Source organism: Onychostruthus taczanowskii, unplaced genomic scaffold, assembly GCF_017590055.1.
Source record: "Onychostruthus taczanowskii isolate IOZ18803 unplaced genomic scaffold, ASM1759005v1 scaffold11, whole genome shotgun sequence".
Lineage (NCBI taxonomy): Eukaryota > Metazoa > Chordata > Aves > Passeriformes > Passeridae > Onychostruthus > Onychostruthus taczanowskii.
This window is the reverse complement of record NW_024497629.1, coordinates 6,519,423-6,544,701: the sequence shown is the minus strand read 5'-3', so window position 1 is coordinate 6,544,701 and position 25,279 is coordinate 6,519,423. Positions and strand designations below refer to the sequence as shown.

General features: G+C 37.2%; 1 protein-coding gene across 1 annotated transcript in view; it reads right to left on the bottom strand.

Moving 5' to 3' along the window:
• The window catches only part of NBAS (NBAS subunit of NRZ tethering complex), a 161,549-nt gene that overhangs the window by 28,488 nt on the left and 107,782 nt on the right, over positions 1 to 25,279 (bottom strand). Inside the window, exons 44-47 of the mRNA XM_041421181.1 lie at positions 16,478 to 16,696; positions 16,028 to 16,230; positions 9,098 to 9,187; positions 6,666 to 6,861 (exon numbers count right to left, since the gene is read on the bottom strand). Coding sequence (XP_041277115.1) covers positions 6,666 to 6,861; positions 9,098 to 9,187; positions 16,028 to 16,230; positions 16,478 to 16,696 — 708 coding nt within the window. The remainder of the gene's footprint in view (positions 1 to 6,665; positions 6,862 to 9,097; positions 9,188 to 16,027; positions 16,231 to 16,477; positions 16,697 to 25,279) is intronic.

The window sequence follows — 25,279 nt, the reverse complement described above, 5'->3', positions numbered from 1 at the left end:
CCCTCACTCTCTCAATCAACATGAAATATCACAAATTCCTATAAAGTAAGAACTATTTTAAGAATACCTGAATGAGGTCCCTCTGATGATAGAGAGTTTGCAGATCCCTAAATAAGAATTGTCAACTAGCACAATGGCTGATGGAGTAAGAAAACTGTTTGGAAAAAAAGACAGCATCTACTGTCACAGTTATTAATAAAAACATACTCATTTAAGATACTAACACAATAAAGCCTAAAGAAAACCAGTTTTACAATCTACTTATATTTTCAAAGGGCTCAGAACAACATTCCTGACTAGAAACACCGAAGAGCATAATATACTAAGAGGAAGAAAACAAAAAAAAAAGTAAACAAAAAAAAGCAGTTTATGACCAAATAGTAAAGGTAAAAAGTAGAATTTCTCATGGGTTTATGGCTGCTTCCTTGTTTACATAAACTATGTTTTGGGGAGACTGCAAGCATGGAACAGACAAAAATACAGACAAATGATTGTCAAGGCTAGTTTATGTCAAAAGAAATTTCCAATAGGCTAAAAAAAAAAAAAAAATCTACGGTAAGTAAACGACTCTATGATGGCAAATAAAATGTAACAATGGTAACACTACTGCATTTTAAAATATGCTAAATTAGTCTAATCAAGTCAAAACAGTAACCTGAGCCTCACTGAATGAAATCCAGAGACCTCTGGTTGATGTACAGATGAAGTCAAGAGAGCAATCAAGGTGCTGGGATGCATAACCATGGAGTGTTAATTTCCACAAGGACAGCATATTCACTTCTCCAATTACCTTTCTCAGGGGGTGTACTACATATCACAGTGGGCTCTGAGATAGAGAGGATACTTACAGAGAGAAAAAGCTGTGGAGGACATGTAGTGACTGGAATTGGTTACTAACAGAATAAGGGAAAAAGTGTAGTGAATAAAGAATTTGATTTTCTGGATTTTAGTATCCTAAAAAAACCACAGAACTTAAGAAATCACATAAAAAGGTTGAGTCCTAGAACACAGAATGCTTTGGGATGCAAGGGACCACAGAAATCATCCAGTTCCAACACCCCTGCCATGGGCAGGGACACCTTCCACTAGGCCAGGTTCCTCAAAGTTCCTTCCAAGTTGGCCTTAAAATACTCCCAGGAATGGGGCATCCACAACTTCTATGGACAACCTGTTCCAGTGCCTCACCACCCTCACAGTAAAGATTTTTTTTCTTCTACCTAGTTTAAACCTACTCTCTTTGCAGTTTGAAGCCATTCCCCCTTGTCCTGCCACTTCAGGCTCTTGTAAGAAGTCCCTCTCCATCTATTTTGGTGGCTCCTTCCAGGTGCTGGAAGGCCATATTTAGGTCATCCCCCTGAAGCCTTCTCTTTTCCAGGCTGAACAATTCCAACTCTCTCAGCTTTCCTCACAAGAGAGGTGCTCCCTCCCCTAAATCATCTTGGTGGCCTCCTCTGGACTCACTCCAAGAGATCGACAGCCTTCTGCTCATGGGGACTCCAGGGCTGGGTGCAACACTGCAGGTGGGGTCTCCCCAGGGCAGAGCACAGCAGAGGGGCAGAAACTCCTCCCTCACCTGCTGCCCACACCGCCTGGATGCAGCCCAGGGCACATTTGGTTTTCTGGGCTGCAAGGGGCACATGACTGTGTGCCAGTCCCTCACTCACAGCACCCCCAAGTCCTTCTCAGTCAGGCTGTTCTGGATCTGTTCATCCCCCAGCCTAGACTGACACCAAGGGTTTCCCCAGTCCAGGTGAAGCACCAGCACTTGGTCTTGCAGAAACTCATGAGATTTCCATGGGCCCACTTTTTGAGCTTGTCCAGGTCCCTCTGGATGGCATCCCTCCTTTACAAAGTTTCAGCTTGTTTTGTGCTCAGCAATGCATGGTGTGTCCTAATGCAGAAAATTTAGCAAGGGATACCCAAGGCTGAATCACAGTTTATCCACTGATTTCTTTGAAACGTAACAACAGAAGTCTGATTATATTGCTAATAAACTCTTAATTTTTCTGAAACTGGGATCAAAACTGAGTATACACTGTTTCAACAATTCTGCACATAAAACGTTCATTACAAAAGACCTGTAAGAGAAAGTGAATGATCCCCCATCAATCCACTCCAGAGCATTCTTATTTTCCTCTGAAGCAACTGCTACTGGTCACAGAGCACTGCAGTGCTCAGGGCTCAATTCAAAACTTGTGTGCACTCACGCTATGCTGCTTTTCTCTCCACTTTGTCTTATACTTGTGTAGTTAATGGAAAATATTTCATTTCCATCTAAAAGTATTTAATAAATCATACACGCTACAATTTATGTTCCCCGAAAAAAAAAATCATGTGTTTTCATATGGATAAACTGCATCTTCAAGGAATGGAAATTAGTGTTTTAAAATATTAATTGAGACTTAAATTAAATTTCTTAAGCCTAATTTTTATGCATTACCAGTAGAGAAACAATGTCTCTAGAATTCTAAACAATATCATAACAAATTTACTCAGAGTTGATAGGAACATAAATCTTTCTTCTAATTAAGCATTTTTCACAAATAAAAGATGGCTGAGGACAAAACAGATACAGCTCCTTCACTTTTGTTTTACCAGATACCAGATCAAGCTAAAAACAGGTCATTGTTACCTGATAAATGTCTTCAGCAAAATGACTTCTCATGTTTAAATCTCTGACATGAGAAGAGAAAATGGGAAAAAGCTGAAAATCACTGGACACTGACATTCCCATTGAGACCATTCTGGAAGAACTAGTAAGAAGAAACACCATTTTTCATTAACAGATTTTTCACTGCACATTTTTCATTAACAGGGAAAAGACGAACAAAGCAGCAATGGAGTCTTGACAGTCACCCCAAGTTCTCAGAAAGTCAATGCAGACATTACTAAGGTTGCTGAGACACAGGTTTGCATATGCCATACATCAAGTGCCATAGAGGCAGGAAGGAAGGAAAATGTTTTGTGCACATCCCACACATACAATACCAATTAATCTGTCAATTTTTCAAAGCTAGACTTGAGGAAAAAAAAAAAAAAAAAAGAGAAGTGCCCAAAGTTACAATTTTAAATCTTTAATAGACATTCTTTCTAATTTTCAAAAACATTTAGCCCTCAGCAGCTCTCTATACCCCAAGATCATGAAAAAAACATAATATAACAATATGAGGGGGAAGGCTAAATGAGATTACCTTCTCTAAATGACAAAGCTATTTGCAGTTAAGTGGCATGCAAGTAGTAATTACATTTTGCATTTGCATAATAATGAGACAATCCTTTTAAGAAAAGGTGTGTCTTGTAGAAGCTTCACAATGAATAACTTTGTATATGAAAGTAAGCCTTGGTTTACTTCCAGAAGCTTTACCTCTGCCACTGTAACTTCCTGGGGCAAACCCCAACTCATTTCTGTAGCCTCTGCCCTGTAACGGGTCACTGAGCTGAACAGCTAACTGCACACACACACACACACACACACACATATACACAGAGCCTGTTAGCTGACACTTCAGGCTTGTTAGGCTCTACAGAGTCATTACAGACTATATTTCTATATTATTTGAAAAGAAATGGATTTCCCATCTTAGATGAATAAAGATAAATTTTGATACCAACATTCTAAATGATGTCTTTCTTCCCCCTCCAACATTTTTAATATAGAAAAAGTCAGTATTTTGACCCATATTTTTCATGCACCAGTTAACTAGAAAATTACAGAACCTGAAGAGCTCAGATAAAATTCATCAAGGGGATTAAAACAAGGCATGCCTCCTCCTCCTCCATAGCGTGGGATGCTACTGGAATGTGAATTAAAGACTCTCAAGCCTTTGAAAAATGAGGACCCCTGAATTTTTAATTTTGTTAACTAATCATTAGAGAACTGGAAATCACTGCATTTCTGAGTGTTTGATAGGTAGCTGCTTCCATAAAGTACATTTTCAATTTTGTAAGAGCTGGCCTGTTTCCCAGCAAATTGATTTGTGGGACCACTACTTAGAGCACCTAGAGCATAATTAAATATTAAGTCCCTCCTTGATGTATGCAAAGCCTGTCTAAGAGGATTAGTAAGCACACTGAGGGTGGTTTTCACACGTTTTCTGGTAATTGAGCACTGCAATATCATTAAAATTATCTTTATTAAATAGAAATTCACATTCATACTTTATAATATCTGCTGTCCTTTTTTGTACCAAGGATTGGTATAGGAAAAGAGGGATACCCTAAAAGCATGTAAGAAATGCCACACAAGTAACAATACAACAATCTGGAAGCAAGATGATGAATACATTTTTGACCTATTTGCAACAACCTTTAAACACATTCCTGTAAAATCTAAAACCAGCATTCATTCCACAGCCCCTTCCCTCCCCACTTATTTTAGATGTGATTTTTTAAAAATTATTTTGCTGGATGAGAAAGGATGACTGAATTGATAAAGGTGTAGCGATAGCAGAGAAAGTGATGTCTACAGACAATACAGGCAGACTGACATAGTTTGAAAGATGAGATTCCTCCTGTCTACTTCTTCATCCAGGATTACGCAGCAACCTGACTAACCTTCAATACTCCCTCCTGTAAAAAAAGGTCTTTGCACCTGAAGTGTGAACTTGCACAGGAAAATTGTGTCTTAACCAAGGCCATCAGTTGCTTTACTAGTATCAGTTTGTAGACTAGCATCTGACATCAGCTGACTAAAAGAGGAAAAAAATCCAAAATAAATACATGTAAGTCCACTTATTTATTTTCTTGGACGTTTGTGAAGAACTTTGAATTTCAGTGACAAGTATCTAATGGACAAACCAACACGACTCTTCTGTCTAAATAACACATTATTTACCTAGCACAAAATCTTTGAAGAAAAGAAAGGGTTCTTATCAACCACACTGAGCTTGAGCTGACATGAAAATGAGAATAACGTTTAATATATTCCAATATGACTATTGCACTCTGTAGCAGAAATTGGGGTGCATAAACAATGATTTTTATGTATGTACATTTAAGCACTGCTTTCATTACTGTTAAGCATGAAAACTATTTCTACCCTTAGCTAAACAGTAAAAAGTATATACAATAAATCAGTATTACAGTGTTGTGTACATATTTTCATATATTTCTGAAAGGTTTGAGCTTATCTAGTGCATTTTTCAAGCTTTATTACATGTCTTCTTGTACTACCTGCTTACTCATCAGCAAAAGTGTGGAGCACTGAAGTGATCATCAGCTCTGTGACTGGCGGATGAACTGCTGCTCAGCCAGTACAAACTTCTTCCCTCCCAAAAAGACAACCAGGTTTTCCTTCTTGAAACTAAGAGTATTCTAAAAACCCCTTCAGGAAAATGAAAGTAACTGATTATATGGGGAGGCCTGAATAGACTGGAAGACTGAGCCAGCAAAATTTGCACAAGGTTTAACAGCTGTGCTGCACCTGGAGCAGCACAGGTGGGGACAGCACAGCTGTGGCTGTCTCAGCTCTGCTGAGGGAGCCCTGGGGGTTCTGGTGGGCAGTGAGCTACACATAAGCCACCAATGCATTCAATTAAGTCATAAAATTTGGTTTTGTAACCAAATGGATGAGTGTTTCTTTTTGCAAAGTTATACATCCTGACTTACAAGATCATGGGAGAAAATAAAAGTTTGATAAATATTTAAGGTAAAATCATAAGTGTAATGAGTCTCATAACGCTTCTGTCAAATACAGATTATTCTTCTGTCTTCTACAAACATGGCTGAAAGCTATTATCTGCCTGTATCTTTTTTTCTTAAGACATACTCTAGTTGAATGTTTTATAACTGGAAATGATTTTGAATTGGAAAGCAAGTCACAGGCAACACAAATACTGACAAGGGATTGAACTGAAGGTGAAGAATCCAATCATAGACATCTGAATAGTAGTTGAGGCATTAAATGATGGTATTACTGTAAATACAAGAGAAAAAGTAATTTCCAAAGAAACCAAGAGATAAGTACTTTCTTTTCCTTTTAAGATTTTTATTAGGATTGTTCCCTTGGATGAATTTAGCACAGCAAGTCAAAACTGAGATATTGCTTTTGTTTTATATGAATATAAAGTGGGTTTGCTCATAGATTTTTTTTTGAACTATTAGAAATAGTCTATTTTTGTTCTGTAAGGTCTTGGCATGGGGGGAGGTACGTAGAAAATTAACAGAAAGTAACTCTGCTTCTGAACAATTCTACATGCAGCAAGAGCTATTCATATGATTTCAAAACTGCTACACATTCATACAATACTATTTAAAGGCTCAAGAAAAAAAAGGGTCAGTGGCCAGTAATTACCATTCTAATTCTGAGTAAAATGTGACACCAAGTGGAAGATAAAGAGGGAAGGTAAAACTGACAGAAAAAAATGGTCAGAAAAGAAAGAAGGTACAAAAACATCAGTCAGTGTTTGACACAGAGGAAAATCACTAGTGTTCCATCAAGTTCAGTATTATGTACTCCTGATCCCAAACAAAAATTAGAGAAGTCCTTTACCTTTATGTAACGAAGAATCAGAATGTTTCAGAAACTTGATTTAAAAAGGAAAGTAGGATTAGTTTCCAGACAACAGGATGCATCACAACCATACACTACAGACCAGCATTTCATTATGTAATCCTCACACATGAAACAGTTTAATGCTGTAATTCACAGCAATCAATATTAATACCTTTGTTTCAGGCCAGCAAGCTCTGAGAACAGCCTGTGTCCTGAAGTACACAAGCAGCTTGCTATCCTCATCACTGAGATGGAAGGCTTGCTCCAGAATTTGCAATACCCTGATGCGAGGCTTCACTGCTAGGGAGTCATCACCACAGAAAGGTCGCAACCACTCCAGAAGGTCATCTGAAGAAACTATTTTCTCCCTGTAATTAAACAACACTGTGTTAAACAATCTCAGGTAATAATCCTAGTGAAAATACTACATGCATCTTTAAAACTTAACAAGCTCATTCAGTAGGTAAGAAATACCTAACGCCAGGAAATGGAAGATCTGACCTCTGTGAGGCTGCAGGGAAACCAGCCCTTGTAAATCAGGAGTCCAAAGCTGTGTGGCATAAGAACTTTTTCTGTACTTCAAGTAACCATGTAATACCACAGAAATCCATCTGTACACTCAGATATTCTCTCACCAGCTACCCTGGTACCATACAGTGGTGCTGGGTTTCAGCATCTGGAAATCCAAGCCTTTGCATGGGGTGAATGCCTGATTGATGCCTGTACTACCACACCATCTGACTTTACGGAAAACCAGCTTGAATGCTTGCATTTTTATGACACTTTTATCTTTGAATGCTTATTCATACTGTCACCCTGCACTCTTTTTCTTCCTTTAAAAGCCCCTTCTTTCCATTCCACACACACAAATTATTTTCTCCCATTTGCAGCTCTAGCCCTATTTTTTTTTTCTGTACCATCTCTAGACAGCTTGATCATTCTAAGTTCTTAGGATGATAATGACTGTAATATGCCCAAAATCCTTAGAAACAAAAAAAGAGGGTTGGACCTTGTTAATTTTAAAAACTCTTAAGTATATAATTTGATTCAGAAAGTGAATTCTATCAAATACACTATAACTGTGCCAAAGCATTCACAGTTCACAGATCACCATGAACTGACCAAGCAGTTCACAGGTGGAGACAGAATAATCTGTGCTGTCCCTCTGAGGTTATAAACTAACAGGTACCAATCAGCAAATGCTGTTTTAACTTTCAGTAATATTTTAACTCAAGCAAACCTTTTTCTTAAAAAAACAGAAGCTGAGCAAGGGGCTCCTGGTGGAGTGTGATTTGTAACTAATGTTCTCTTATTTGTCTTAACAAGGCAGACAGCAAAGTAATATGAGACAGAAAATACCAAGTTAACCTGTCCTGCAGCTATGAAATAATAAACATTGACATCTGAGGTTTTCATATTACAAGGATTTCAATTTTACTTAGGCTTTATATTGTCTGAATGATGCTGTTAGCTCAGAACTCCAGCTGAATTAGACATGCCTTTGCTGAACAGGTGGCATTCAAACTGTATATTAAAAGTGTGGGTATCAAAGGGACTTGCTGGAATATTTCAAGAGTTTGTAGAGCTTGCTCTTGAGGCTTACATATGTTTTCCTGAGGAAAATATTTCTGTTTCGTAAACTGAGTAGCTGAGTTTTAAGGTAATAAATAAATATTTAAAGGAATATAAACAATCTGGCAATCACAATTACTTTCACTCCAGCTTACTGTTTCAGCAGTTAAATGTTGATGAAGTATACAAATAGAAGACTCCAGAAAGCATATCTCAGAATAAAATAGTACTGACTTGTCCTTTATACCTTAGAATACTGCAAATTATATTTACTGCAAATTTTTACATCAATTCAGTCAACTTCAGTATCCAACACTGAACTCATTTAATTTCATTGCAGAAGCCTCAAAAAAATCGCATAACTGTTTTTGTGTGGTTACCAGAAAGTATGGGATCTTATTATCATTATTACACATGATTTCTTCATTTATACATCTTGGGGGAAAAAAGCTGATTTTTTTTTTGTTTCTTCCTTTTGTCTATAGGAAGTGAGATGGCAAATGTCAGTGAGACATACACGCCAGTATGTGATCTGAAGTAAGGACATTCCCGAAAGAGAAGAAAAAATGTGGTGAAGCATCATATAGCATTTGGGAAATTATTTCTGCACTATACTTTACAAATATGGACAAACTTAGATATCTAAATTCAGATATTTGAAAATGAATCATTATAATTTACAATTTATCAACTAAATTGAAACAAAAGCAGTGACATGCTCCTGGTAGATATACAATCTGCAGTAGTCACAGCTGAAAAACCATTTTCTCATTTCACTATAATACACAGTTATCTAAATTTTAGGTTCAGTGCTTTCTTCCAAATGATAAAGTAAAGGCTTCTGTCAGGGTTCCGATTTCTAACACAAAAAATGATAGCCTGTTCCAGAATAAAGTCTTAGAAAATTAAGTGCAAATCCATTATATATATCCATGAAGAAAAATCATCCATATTCAGTGTTGTACCTTCAAAGATTTCATGAGAAGCATCTTTCAAAGTCTTACCCAAAGAATCCATACAGGAAGCTCTTACCCTTTTTCAACGCTTGCATGCACTGCAGAAATTATACCTTCAAGGATTCCAAGTGGATCTTTCTCTGTTGTAGATGAGTCACCATTTCCACTATTAAGGGGAGACAAAGTTACAATTAAAATGGTCCCTAATACTGTATCTCATTTTTTGCACTTGTAGGATTTATATGAATTATTCAATAATGATAAGAATGTTCCATTTTCGCTTCTTAACTAGTATCTTTATTTTTATGTCAGAGTAATGCAAAAAGCAACAAGAAAGAGGGGGAAAAAATACTAAAACTCTTAAATGAAACTTGAAATGAAAACATAATTAAAGTTTAGTGCTTCTAACACAGATTAATTAGGTCAGCAGAATATTCACTTGTAATCTCACTACCTTAAAGATTAATATGAACTAAACAGATCTGAAGTTATACATAAATGTCACCATCCTTTCTGTCTGAATCCTCTTGCAGTATCTCTGTTGGTTTAAAGCAGCTCAACTGTAACCTGAGTTGGTATTACCCTATCTGCTGATTTCTCTGGGGTCAAGCCACGATGGAAAAGCAGCCTCTGTGCACGTGTGGAATAGAAAAATGCCCACCACTCCCATCAGATGTTTCAGTTAAAATACAGTTTTCTTTTGCAGGTTAAAAGACTGTAAAAATTGGGTGCAGAAAGAAAGAAAGAAAGAAAGAAACAACCCAAAGCCACTCTGGTAGGAAAGCAAGCTTTACTCCTAACTCAATGAAAGTGACATTTTCAGCTAACATTTTCCATTAATCAGACTCAGTGTTGAGAGAGGTGAAAAGATTTTGCCCTGGTACAACACACAGTGTCCCACCACTGAAACCACTGTGGCAGCAGTGATGCCTGGATGAACTGGAAAAACAACAGCTTTGCCTGGATTAGTTTGTCAAAGTTGCATTCAAGTAAGAGAAAAAAAGGCAAATAGTTACCAAGTTATCTGACTGCAGATCATTTGAAAAACCAGAGAAAAAGTGTATTTTTCCTATAGTTCATCACCATATCAAAGCTCTTCTGATACTAAAAATATCGTCCTCTTCCTGGATCTGCTCTTACCAAAAACAAACACGTGCCCAGACTATTTTGACTGCTCTATCTAAAGCCAAAATACTACACAGCTGATAGTAATGTGCAAAAATTACCGTGATATTCCAAAATATTTTTGCCAAGAGTTAGAGAATATTTCCAATTTTGTCATTTATTACATCAGAAAGGCAAATATATTTCCTGGACAGTGATTATATCCATACAGCATAGACACCTAAATTTTTATAACCGTTAGTGTCTTCCTGCATTCAGAATTTTCATCTTTCTTATTTTTATCTTAGTAAGTGGCCACCACTCCAGTGAACAACACTGGATTAAAAATCAATATGAATCTATTCAGAACAGATTCAAGATGATTTGTTGCATGATTAAAATTCATCATACTCATTTTATATTATTATGTTGCACTCCTAAAGTTTGAAATAGGAGTAGAAGGCTCTTAACACTGGTCTTGTTCTCAAAAGATACTGTACATATGACTGATAAAAATGCTGTTCTTAGTACCAGTATTAGCATATAGTAGCTAAATAACTTTTTTATGAGTGAAGCTTGAATCTCTATATTTTTCTAAACATCTTCAAAGTATCTGGAAACAGTCAAATTATAATTTATATCACAGAATATATAGAAATATTCAGGGTTTTAAACTCTCAGAGACATGATATGTCTCCAAAATATAAAATCCATCACTATCAAAACACACAAAAAATTCATTCTCAGCAAAAAAAAAAAAAAATTTTACTTTCATGGAAAATAGACATAACAGAACTGAACACTCTGTTTAGGAAAAAAAAAAATACACCCTTACGGCAGAAGTGTGGAAATCGTAAAAAGCAGACCAGTATTCAAATAATCTTTTTATGCAACTTGCTACATGCATTAGGAGATGGTTTCAATTTCCTTTAAAACATAAAAAGCTAAAAAAATTCATTATATATCCCTAGAGTGAAGACAGATATAAAGCACTTCATTAACGCTCTTTTTATAAGCCATTTTGGTAGTGATTTGTTTACAAGCCAGATTTAAATTTTCCATTTTTTTGTGTCCTTTTTTCAATTAAGTTCGTAATAAAAACACATCTACAAAGGGCATTAACACGGTGTATCAAAAGGAATACTTGTAAAGTTTGCACACTAAGAAGAGAATGAATATTGAAACAGAAACAAACAGGACATTTGCAGCCCTTCAATATGTAAAGGAGGATTATAAGAAGAAATGGTGACAGATGAGAGAGTCAATTCAGACTACATATAAGGAAGGAATTTTTTACAGTGAGGCTGGTGAGGCACTGGCACAGGTTGTTCAGAAAGGTGGTGGATGCCCCTTTGCTGGAAACATTCAAGGCCAGATTGGACAGGCTCTGAGTGACCTGATCTAGGTGAAGGTGTCCCTGCTCATTGTAGCGCGTGTTGCACAAGATAACTTTTACTAGTTCCTTCCAACCCAAACTATTATGTGATTGTACAGTGTACAGAAAGTGAGTTCTTACTGCTCGACTAGTACTTATGTTTAGTGTACATTAACAACTACCATATCAAAGGAAACCGACCAGCAAACCTTATATTTTGGGCATCCTCAATTTAGAGATCAGTTCTGGACAGTCCTAGACCTTGCTCTTCAAAAAAACTTCATCTCTCTAATCAGAAATCAAAGTTGTTAGCACCTGTCACAAGCAGGCTCTGAGCTCCTCAAAAATACTCCAAAACAAAACAAAATCCCCCTAACAAAAAGCCCAAACAAACCAACCCAACATAAAATGGGTCAAAAGAAACATAGCTGCAAAAGCTAATGGGCATTTCTGAAAACAAAAAAATCACTGTTTCTGACAATATATCTATGAAGCTGATTTTCCAGAAAGACTGATGTATGAACATTTACAGGAAGTTTCAAGTTTGTCAGACACAGACAGATGTCTTTTACTAAGCACAAGGAAAGGAGAAAAAAGGTTAATCTAAGCAATAAGCTACAGTTATCTAGAATAAGGAAATATTTTAAAAATCTAGAAAGACTGAAAGGCAGCGATTTTTTAAGCTTAATACTGCCTTTACTGCCTAATGGTTAGAGGAATTAAAAAGAGATGACAGCTCTTGAGACAAATAATCCTGTCAAGTTTCCACAGATTACTGCCTTGTTCTTTTCTTAATAATTAATGATTAAAAATAAGCAGCTACTAACAGAAACAAATATAATTAATGAAGGATTAGTCTTCCACACAGATTATATGCTATTTTATGCATGTTTTAAACAACAGAACATGATTTAGTGTTCACCTCAAAACTCCTAGGTATGAGCTTGCTGTAATTACACTGATAAAGGCTTATTTTGATTTCAGTTCAGTGTCAGAAAAAGTGATGCATATTTAATCACATTCCTCAAACAGAATAAAGTACAAAGAATGCTTGGAAGAATAAATTAACTTAATCTAATTTTTTTAACCTAATTACTGTATTCATTGAAAATACTCCAGCTTTATTTTCCTCTTTCTGATTGTGCTTTGTCATATTCAAATATGAGGAAAATAAGGAAGTAACAGGCTAATGGTGTTATCATTCAAAGCTAGGGATAAATGTCTTAATGGTAAACCATCATTTCCATCTAAAATACCAAAAAATCATTATATACAAGTTACAAAATTACTCTGTATTACCCCTGCTCAAATGAGATGAGGTAATAAAAAATCTGACTTTTTTTTCGCATTAATGTAACTACTCTTTCTAACAAAGCTGGATTTACCTTCTTCAGAAAACAGTGGGCATTAAACAAGGAACTCAAAATTTCACCAAACCTTTCCTGCTCACTGCCTGGTGAATGCTTTCAAAATTTCATTAAACACTACATCCCTGTGGACATCTAAGAGAAGAACTCTAGGAGCAGCAGGTGAAGGAGACCATGAAGTCTTCAGAAGACAAACTGTCTTTCCTGACTGACCAACCATGGACATGCCTGCAGTCATGGATCATGGAACGCTTCCTATCCACCATGCCAGTGATCTTAGGCAAGGAATTAAATTCAATCTTAGGTAAGACTAATCAGGAGACCATAGCTGCTAAAATATTTTGTTTTGTTTTCCACAAATTCATGGTTTCTACTGAAGATGCAACTGATTTTTTAGTTATAGTAGTCATTTCTACAGGCAAACAAGGAAGCGCACATGTAAAATATGAAAATATGCTCTGCTGGAGAGCTTTTACCCATACCAATGCAAGAGTTTCTATTTTGAATTTTGTGTGGCAGAACTGGAGAGTTAAGGGAGACAATAGTTAAAGGGAGACAGTAGTTAAAAGAACTGGAGGACAATACTGCTCTTAAAATTAAAATTTAATTATTTAAATTTACAAATTACAAAATCCTGAATTAGGCAAGTAACTATGTTATACTTGACAAAAAATCTGTTTCTGAGAAGGTATCGAAGTTGTTAAGCCTGTCACATCATACACTGCTGTGAAATGAAGCCAAAAAGTAACTTCAGCTTTCATGGAAACGTTACTTCCTAGAAGGTTCTTCTGCAAGAATGACTATATATGCTAACAACAAAAGATATTTTACTATGTTTGAAGGGTGGTTGTAGTTAATGCGACTAAAAGAAAGAATGTGTATTTTCAGTCACAGAAGTGGTGGACTGTTGTTCAATTATCAGGCAAATCACTGACACTACCGTAGTTTTTCACATCCATATAGGCCTCCTTCACTTGTGTTTGCAATACCTTAATTACATTCCTTGTCACCACAGCTATAGAAAATCCAAGTTCAGTGTCACAGCCTTCCAACTGCTACTTTGAAGGTTAATTGTCAAAGAAGGAATTTTCCAACAAAATCTCTACTGTATGAAATAACCACACTGTATAACATATCAAAGCTCCAGTAAATAAACCTAAAAAAGGTATTCCTTTGAAATGTTGCATTTATCAAGTAAAAGTTTGCTTTCCCAGCTACACAGGCAAGACTACTTCTTTAACTGTAGAAATGCAAGTATTGAAAAAAATGTAATTTGTGTTGTACCTTGAAAGTGAACATCTGAGCATAGGATAGAGATGAATCAAATTTTATTCACATCAACAAAAGGAATACCAGTAGGCTTAAGAGGTGTCAAGTAACAACCTTTCTTTTAATTCCTCCCTATATTCAGATTATAGGTAGTACTTTATAATATTAACCCTTTCTGAATTTCATCATAGGGAGGATATTATCTCAAATATTTTCTATTTTAGCTGATGCTAGGTTTTCACTTCATGCTCTTTATCACTGTAGTAGACAAACTTTTCATAGTTCAGAATGGTATGAAATTCTTTCTCTTCCTTTCCCAAAAAATGCAGCCGAGTGGGAGTGGAACATATCTACTGACCACATAAGGTCACAAAACACACCAAACCATCTTAATTGAAACTTCCAACTCATTTGCCCACTACAATTTTCTCTATGAGACAGTCATTCCCCTCTTTCCTGTCAAGTGTTGCATAGGAGTTACTGGAGACAGTCACTGTCCCAGAACTTTAAATCAACTTGCAGCCATCCCAGCCTTGCAATGCATATAAAGAAAAAGTAATTCAGTTCACAGAAATGTGTTGATAAGAAGCAGAGTAGAAAGGAGAATTCTGATAGGTTTCTCATACTCTGCATGTTAATGAGACTCATTATAGTCAACATAAGTGGACTTTGTGAGCTTTGTATCCAGATACATCACACTGCTAGTCAGGAACAGCAGGACAGTTATTATCTAAAGCTAAATTATTCTTCTTCAAATGGACAAACCCAGACAAGAAAGGCTATTACTTATGTTGCTGTGCAAAAGCTCTATCATCATTGAGGATGCTGTGAACACTCTTAAACTGAGTGACAGGAGAAATCAATTTTCTGCCAAAGAGGACTGCAAACAATTTGACAGGCTGCCTTCTTTTCATCTGTGGCACTTCAATCTGCTGTAATATATACATACATGCTGAAGAAAAAGTAGAGTCACAGAAAACTTTCCATGCTAGACTTCTTTTCCAACTCCTCGTGTATGCACTCAGATCATCCTGCCCATATAATTTTTCTGCATGCAGAACAACAGGATAAATTCTCAAAGTTTTATTTCTCTAAACTGGTCTTAGAACTGCTAAAAAGTATTTACCAGACATCTAACAGCTGAATACTCTTTCATACTTGTTGTACGTATGCATGTATACAGCTCTTTGAAACAGAAATACTTCAGAAGAGGGTTTTGCATGAATAGTTAAATGAGAAGTATCTGTTCAATTTAAAATGGATGATATAAAATTATCCTCCCTGCTTCCCTGTGCTCTCTTAAAAAAATGAGGGGGAATAAAATATTTCTAATGAACCAAACCAACCAGCACAAAAAAAATCCAGCTCCCAGAAATGGCTCAGCTTGTTTTTCCATAGATGGAAATTGTATGACTTCTGGTAGGACACACTGTTGTGGCAGAAGCTCTTACTAGGTCTCTGCTGCCCAAATGCCTGCATGAGTTACCATTTCCAATAAACATGCCTTTTAACTCTGTTTAAGAATGAAGAATTATGTGCTGCTGTAAATGTTACAAAAATTCTCAAGGGCGCATACACATAATGGAACAATGCTGTAAAGCCAATGCTTTTAACTAAAAGCACCTGTAAGCTCTGTCTTACTTTGTTCAAATTGCTCAGGCTTCCCTAACTCATAAAAATATAATATGAAATTACAGGTAAACAAAAACATAATCAAAAAACTTTCCTGTTACTGCAAAATCCAGACATTAAAAGCAAACAAGTATTCACTGGAAATAAACAAAAAAACCAACCAACCAAAACCCACAACAAACCAACACAACCATCTAAAAAACACCTTCCAAAAATCCAGAAGAAATATTTTTGTGCTTAATTAAGGAAGTGTGCTTACCTTAACAGACCTACTATTTTTTTGATAGCACACTGGACAATATCCTGGGGAGAAAGGCCTAGATCTCCAACAGCCACTTGTAACAACTGCTGCACCATGTCCAGGGGCTGACCATCTATACACATGGCTACTGCTTGCTCATGGATTTTTTCTCTTTCCGACCTTGACAGATCATATAAATAGCCGTACTTCTGTAGTGTATCCTGTGAACAGACAGTTTTTGGAACACTAATCAGTGTACTCCTTTATTTACAGGGCTGTATCAGTCTTCCTTTCTGCTAGGAATTAACATATACCGAGGGAAAAAAACGATTGATGGAACTGAATTTTCAAAACCCAGGTCAACAAAAGCAAAGGTAGAAAACATTAATAAAATATGACAGAAGATTGATGTCTATCACTGCTAGTCATGGTAACACTCAAAGCAAGCACTTGATCAGTAATCATTACCTGTTTGCTGCTTTTCAAATAAGTGATGAAAGTGTGAGTGAGTGTTTCCAGATGAGCAAGAGATTGTTGCAAATGATTCAGTGTTTCTTCATAAGCAGCAGATGGGCTTTCAGCATCTTTCATGTCATTATCTGAAGTTTTTTTTCTTGATTTCTCAGAAAGATGTTTGACTGCCTTAATAGCCTTCTTAGTCACTTCTATCCTGGCTTCAACTGGCAGCTGAAAAAGATTGCTCAATTATTTATTCATTCATTACCTCTACACTACTATTTGTATTACAGCAGTGCCAAGAGGTCAGATGGCTCCACAACACAGCATAAAACTAAAGGAAGTATTTAATGGGAAACAACTTTGTTTCTGACTTGTCATTTATTAAAATGATCAGTATTCCTTTACTTTCCTCTGCTGTCCTTCTTTTTACTGACTCATGTTCATTTTAAACCATATGAACTTCTTTTCCAAATTATATTAATTATTTTTGTGGACTGCCAACTTATAATCTTTGATTTTTAATTCTTCACTGAGAGATGTCTGAGAGTTGCTTTACAAGACTGACTGATAACTCACCTAAGATTAGTTTTGTCAGGTTTAGACCACTGTTTAAAATATAAGACCGTAAGACCATAACCATAAGCAAAAAATCCATAAGGAGAAATTTTAAATCAATCTATTTAAAGCCCAAGTTAAACAAAATAGTAACCATACATTAAAGACCTGTACAACCAGCAGTATCTAGGCATTAAACTGAAACAAAGTCTGACTTTCCTGTTTGGGAAAAGACTGACTTTCCTGTTTGGTCTTTCAGCTCGGGCTGAAAGACCAAGACAAAGTCTGAAGTATGATTTTAGACATTAATGTATCATTTGCTCATTTGTAGCAACTTCAAGTACAGTTTTAACAATGCTTGCAATGTACTTTCCAATGGGTGGGAGTGTCCTCTGCCTGAACTCTAAACCCAAAGCATTAGGTGCTTTTAACATCAGGTGTTTTAGTTACTGGAATACTGAACAGAGACATAAACAATTTTAACTTTCAAGTTGAAATACACAATAAATTTAAAAAAATGCTTGAATCTGTATGACACAGTGAATAGGAAATAAAGAGAGGAAATAAACTGCTACAGCATTATTCATACAAAGTCCAAGAGATGTTTACAGCATGAATTAAACTAGCACCTTCTAAAGCCATAAGAAGTTTGACAAGGATTATTTAGTGGAAAGTTTTGCCGTTTTCATACTTTCCCCTCCCTCCCCTAGATAAAAAGTCACAAGTGAAAGATCTATAGTTCACTCCTGTTTTTTTGTGCTGTTAATGTGAACCAAACTAATGGTCTATTGGATATTTTTAAGGATGAAAGCAAAATGAGTGGACAAAATTGTCAGAGCTAACAAAGTTTGACAGTTTTAACACAATGCAAAGGGAATTTTACCATACAGTTTCAAATACAACAGAGTTCCATTCCTACTCAAAGCAACTGAGTTTGTTACTGTGACCAAGGCCTCAATATCAGGTTTTACTCTAAGCAAGGAAAAATTCATAGCCTCTACATCATATTAAAATCTAATAACCACAGCTGGATTTTATAAACATGATAAAAGAAGAAAACAGCTACATATTTCATTTTTTCCTCTTCTAGTGTACATTCTAATGTTCAAAATGCAATTAAGAGAGATGCAAAAGACAAACAATTTAAGTATTCCATCTAACTTACATCCTAGAGAACAGTGTCAATATACTGCCAGTTTAGAAGTCAAGTTGCCATAAGCACATGCAGAAAAAGGCATTAAGAAAAAGGCATTTTTAAAAATGAAGAAAGAAAATACAGCTTTTTCACAAGCCTGTTTTAATTTTGCAATGACATTTGCATAGTGCCAAAATGCAGCACTAAGAACATATAATTTCTCTGGTTGTTTTATTCCAAACCATGAATAGCTCTCCTCCATACTTCTAATCTGCTTCAGTAATGAGATTTGGTATCAGAACCAGTGATAAAAATGTAGCTTAGGGGTTAGTTTAAGCTTTGGTTGCATGTGAAGTGAAGTTTTATATTTAAAAAGCTTTTATAGTTTAAGAAGATTTTTAAATCTATAAGCTATAATGTGTAACAAAAAATCCTAAAAATCTCTTTTCAAATCAAAGAACATCACATACTATTTCACCTCAACAGATTTCACCCCTCAGGGTGAAAAACTCATCTCATAAGCCTATTCTCCTCAGAGTATATAAGTACTTCTTAATAAAGTATATTATGAGTAACATTTACTTATACGTGAAGATGTTGACCCTGCTACTCTAGTTGTCATTGATTAACATGCAAGTGTGAGATTATGGTAACAGCTCCACTCCTTTTAATGGCACAGGAACCTGGGATCCCAGCAAGAGTGAAACAGAATGGTTGCAAGGGGCCACCAAAGAGCATCTGCTTAAACAGAGCCACCTAGAGCCTGTGGCCAAGGACCACATTCAGGTGGCTCTTAAATATCTCCAATGTGGGAGGACTCAACAACCCCTTTGTGCAACTTGTGTTCACTCACCCTCGTAATGAAAAATGGGTTTTGATGTTCAGATGGAACAGCTGGGTGCAGTTCCTGTATCTGCTGCCAAATCACAGAATGGCCTGGGTTGGAAGGGACCTTAGAGATCACCTGGTTTCAACCCCATTGCCCTGGACAGGGACACCTTCCACTAGACCACACTGCTCAAAGTCCCACCCAACCCGGCCTTGAACACTTTCAGGGATGGGGCATCCACAGCTTCTCTGGGCAGTCGTTTTTCCTAATGTCTAACCTAAACCTACTCTCCATTAGGAAGCCATTCCCTCTTTTCCTGTCTCCATCATGCTCTCATCCATCTCTGTCTTTCCTGTGGGTTCCCTTAAGGTATTGGAAGGCCACAATTAGGTCACCCCAAAGCCTTCTCTTTTCTAGGCTGAACAATCTGAATTCTCTCAGTCTTTCCCTAGAGGAGAGGTGCTCCATCCCTCTGATCTCACCCAACTCTTTGTTTGCTACCACTGAGCATGACATTAGATGGCACAGAACACACCTCTGGCTGCCCAGGTCACCTGTCCTGGCTGTGTCCTTTAACCACATTTTGCCCACCTGCAGCCTACTCAGGGCTGAGGTGTTGAGATAAAAATTAAGCCTTGACACAGTACAAGCAGTGCTCAGCAAGTCAAAATCCCAGTGGTATCAACACTGTTTCAGTTACAAATCCAAAGCACAGCCCCACTGAGGCTGCTATGATGAAAGTTAACTTCATTACTACTGGACCCTGTAAAATTCATTTGGAAAAAGTTTAAATGGAAGTTTAAGAAGCCAGTCAAAGAAAAGACTGAAGTTTCCTATTACACACTCTCGAAGCAGATTTAATTAAAATAACTATATAAATGAAAGGCACAAGAAAAGTCCCTTGCACTGATACTAGAAAAAGAAGTACTGTCAATATCTACAAACAAAACAAGGTCAGGCAAGGCAAACCAACTGAACTGGAATGCAGTCATAAAATGAAGCCAAGTAATTCAAAAAGTAACATCTGAATGCAGTCACGCTATGTAACAACATTTCTTGTACACCTTCAGGCAATGCCATGCCCTGTCTTTATCCTTAGTGTTTTATATAGCATTAAGTCAATCAGCCAGACAAAAGATAGTGAACAATATTCTGGGCTTTTTTTTTTTTAACTGAGCTTTTTTTATACAGTTATTTTCAACAGCATTCAGTGTCTTTAAAGGCAAGAAAACGATGCAGGTTAATGTCCAGTTATAATAAGTTCTCATTCCACACCTGTTTGGTATGTGGTCAAAATGTGGACATTGTACTCCTGCTTGAGGAAGCAAAAAGGAAAAGAAAATGGTCAAAACAGTATTACTGACTCAGAGAAAATAAGTCAACCTTTCAATTAAAATCACTAAGTTGCAAGAAAAGTTCTTTTTAATCTTTTAAATCAGAATTTGGTAAGGAAGTTATAAAAGATGGAAGGTTAAAAAAAAAACCATCATCAGCTGTAGTCTGAAAGAATATGGCTGAATCTATGGAAGGCTGCAAGAGAGTTCCTACGTAAGGAAAATTTCAGCTTCTCTTTCTCTACAGAATAGCTAACTGATGATACCACTGCTTTTTATTCTGCTTTTCCCATCCAAAGCTGTAGCCTTTTCTTATTCTAATCAACATATTGTGCCAAGCTCCATTTGTAGTGTGTGTTCAATAATGAAAACACAGTGATTTAAAAATATTGTTTTCAGTTGTGTTTGTGTTGTGCCAGGCTTTTTTTTCCAGAGTACTGTTAATCAAAAACTCATCAGGGCAATGACCTATGAGCTCTACAACAGATGGTTGTTTGAAGACATAACCAACTCTCCAGCACAATGAACAAAATGCTGGCAATGAAGGAATTAAAAAAAAAAACAAACCCATAAACTATCTAAAATGCTTCACAAAGATCACAGAAACAGGAACAAATGGGAAATCATCATGGTAAGAAGCTGATATGATCATTGCTATAATTAAGAAACTATGACATCAATATTATTTAAAAGCAAACAGAGCTCCTGGGAAAAAAGATGACAGATTCAAAATGCATGCAAAAATATAAGCAGTCATTCCAATGAATATTTGAAATATCCCCCATTTAGGAAGAAATCTGTTCCATACATACAAATAGCCTATTCTTAATGTTACAGAGACTGAATGATTTTTTATTTAGTCAGAAAGACTTAAATAGTCATACAGAGTTCAAAGCATATCTGAGTAGAAGTGTCACAAGCAGGAACCTTCTCAAGTGCTTGCAGCAGTGAGCTTCTGTGGTCAAGGGATCAATACTTCAGCCCTTCAATGTGTGAGGAAGGTGCTGACAAAGCCTTGAGGTCCTTGCCTGTTTCATTTACCACAAAAAAAAAATTTTGTATCAATCTGTACCTTCCTCAACTACATTAACCATGTTACTTTAGGTCTGTGCTTTACTGAAGTCCCACTGTGATGCATCTCTGCTCACCCAGCTCCCACCACACAGTGTGACCACTTCATGAATCCTTAGTGCCTGGGAACTGAATCTCATCTTCCACATGGTAACTCATTTCTACTGATTGCAAGAAACATGGGAGAAAAGAATCTCTGGCCTCTTAGAACTAGAAGTACCTAAAACCGTGTCACATCCTGAACTACAGTCAGTATAACAATGTTAGTTGCCTTTTCATAAATGCAAACACCTCAGCCATTTCTCCAGATTTAGACAGTCTCTCAATCCCTTTGCCCAGTCAAGTGCTGCTCATTCAGTCACTGCTGGCCCAATTCATGAGAAAGCTAAAACACAGAGTTTGTGGAAAGGAACAGGTGAATAAAAGGGTCCCTGTCAAAACCCTTAACATTCCTGTCTTTGTCAGAAAGAACAAGGAGTTGAAGAAGCCACCACTAAACCCCTGTGTTTTCATTCCCTTTTGCATAATTACACATTCTGCCCCCAGGTTTTCTGCCATATCCAAGTGACACACAAGCAGAAGCAGCTGCCTATTGCTCTGCTGGTCCACCACTGCCTCTCCTTACTTCTACTGAAATACTGGAAAAGCAGAGATATTTTGATGTCTGTTTCCTAAGTTGCCACATGGTGACAACAGCAATGCTACCTCTGAAGTTGAACTCATGTAGCCTAACCCATACTATGCTGTGCTATGTAACCAATGTCCCATTACCTCTTAGTACTTGAGACGTTTCTCAATTGTTTCTGACCAAAAGTGGTTTTTGATGGAGATACTGTTCCACAAGAATACCAGTGGAGTGCATCTCATCATCTCCCTGGAATATTCTCTCTCTCTTCTTTCCCACCTTCCCCTTCTGACATTTTGAAGGAGTGAGAGAGAGCTGTGAGGGTAACCAACATCTGTTTTTTGCGGTTTTTTTGCCAGTTCACCTCTCAGCACTCCTAAAAAACCCACTTCACAATCTCTCCGTAAGCTTCCTCTCAAATTTCCTCTATGAGAGAAAACTCAGTTGTCTCAGGACAGTACAGATTATTTCATGATAAAGACCATGGTTTTTTGCATTTTGACTAAGTATCAGCACTTCCATGAAGTACTTAAATATGCATCTGCTGTGGGAGTAAGAAACTGATATTGTAAAGTATTTGCCCACAAAACTAGACTGGGAAGAAAGTTCTGAATTAGAGATTAAAAGAGTGAGCACATGACCAGGGCAGCCTCAAAACACTTAACATTTAAGTAACAAATGCAAGCCAAAAGGCTGCTTTTATGTATGAAGGGTTTTCCAGATGAAAGGTAGAGGAAAGAGACCTCAGAGATAAGTTTCCAGGCTCTACAACGATAACTTCTCATTGTACAATTCTACTTGAGAACTGAACAGGATCCTGAGGCAAAATTAGTTGCAAGCTGTCAATCCCAAACCCAGTGGCACATTAGATGATTTGACCAACTGTTTCAAGCACTTCTTGAGCATCTTTCACGGCCAAAAAGCTAACAGATCTCTACTACAAAATTCTGCCTGACCACAAACCAGAATCATCTTGCCTTTAGTGCTTCTTTCATGCTATTTTTTCTCTCAACTCTCAAGAGGGTAGAGAAAATGTGTCAGAATCCTGAAACAAAGGAAAATAATCAAGGTGTTTCAAAACAGACACACAGTGGAGGATATCCACTCTCTCCTTGCACCATTCATCTGGAATAAAGGAGAAATAACCTTGTAATACTCAAGAAACATTAACAGCAAGAGTTTCAAGTACTCAGTTGCAATCACCATACATAAAGACAGCACTTCCTTCTCATCAGACAAGCCATGCCCTTGCTACCTCAGTTTAGGGTCCAGTTTGGCAATTAAGATCTCAGGATGAGTCTGAATCACTACTCGTAAGCATGAAAAAGTACCTTTATGAGATAAAAGGGATCAAAACACCTAAACCAAGATAACAGTTCTGCTAAAAAGGCTTCAGAGACAGCTGACAGAACTAGTAAGAAAACATGCTGGTCTACTCTGACAGTAAGATCACATCATAAATTCTGTGCTGACAAAGTTTCTTATTATCCCAGCTACCATTTTTTTCACCAGATTCTGATATAGACAGAATTTAGATGGGTTCTAATAAACCTATACTAATATTGTATACATTCATTAAAACATACAAAGACAGAATAAACTGAAATTCACCTCATTAAACATGGTGTATGAATACCTCAGAAAAACTGTCACAAACCAAAATAAAGAAGATACACACAATAAACCCCTGGAGACTTTATTGCCTTTTCCTTTCAGATAAAGTTAGTGAAGACATCTCTAGATCTTTTGATAAGGTAAAATCTAAGAAATCTCATTTCTCTTTTATGATTCACAGTAAAGATATGTAAGAAAGCATGGGCAAAACTTTATGCTAGAAATATCCTGGCAAGTAGGTTTCACTGGGCAAAAAGAAACTCCACATCTGGTAATATATGTTACACACATAAAAGTGCATTCTTTCAAAACCAGGCTTTCAGCCAGATGGAGATTACAACAGTTTATAATTGACATTATTACAATGCTTAGAAACCACATGCATTGGGCCAGAATACTTTCTTTGTGGAACATCTTATTCTGAATGCAAAAGCCTGGTACAAGCACAAGACTGTGGCGCAATGAATTTTAGGATGAGCATAAGTAAATAAATGCAACCACACCAGTGTCTGGTGGAGTGAGAATGCAACGTGGCACAGGCAATCCAGGAGGCTCCTGGAATGCACTGATGACAATGTCCTTCTTCAAGTCATACAGGAACCAGCTAGGAGAGGTGCAATGCTGGAACTTGTTTTCACCAACAAAGAAGGACTGGGGGGGAATGTGACAATGAAGATCAGCTTGGGCTGCAGTAGCCATGAAGATCCTTAGTGCAATGAGAAGGGTGCACAGAAAGTTCACTGCTCTGGAATTCAGGGATTTGTCTGGTAGAGTACCATGGGATAAAGCAAAGAGGGACCCAAAAAGGCCAGCTGAAATTGAATGTTAGCAGCCTTCAAGCGCAGGAACAATATCCCAAACAAGAAGTAGTCAGGCAAAAATGCTAGAAGACCTGCAGGGATGCAAAAGCAGCTCTTGAAACACCAAAAAGACAGCCTACAGAGGGTGGAAACAAGAAAGGTACCTATGAGGCATACAGAGGAACTGTCCCAGCAGCCAGGGATCAGGTTAGGAAAGCTAAAGCATTGCTCAAAGTATATCTTGCCAGGAACACCAAGGGCTACACGCAAAGTTTCAGTAGGCATATTGGAGATAGAAGAAAGACTAGGGAAATTGTGGGTCCTCTCTGGAAGGAAATGAGAAGCGGCGTTACCTGAGACTCAGAGAAAACAGAGTCAGTCAATAAGTTTTGCATCAGTCTTCACCAGCAAATGCTCCAGCCATGCTACCCAAGTTGCAGAAAGCAAATGAAGGGACTGGCAGAATGAAGAATAAACCCCAGCAGAAAAAGCTCATGCTCAAGACCATCTAAGGAACCCGAAGGTGCACAGGTCCTGGGCCCTCATGAGATGCTTCTGTGGGTTCTGAGGGAGTTGGTGCATGAATTTGCTAGACCACTGTCCATCCACTTGAGAAGCTGTGGCAGTCTGGAGAAATTCCCACTGACTGTAGAAGGAGAAACATAGTCCTCATTTTTAAAAAAGGACAATCTAGGGAACTGCAGGCTGGTTAGTTTCATTGTGGTGACCGGCAAGATCATGGTGCAGATCCTCCTGGAATCTATGGTAAGGCACAGAAAATCAGGAGGTGGCTGGTGACAGCCAACACGGCTTCATTAAGGGCATATCACGCCTGACAAATCTGGTGG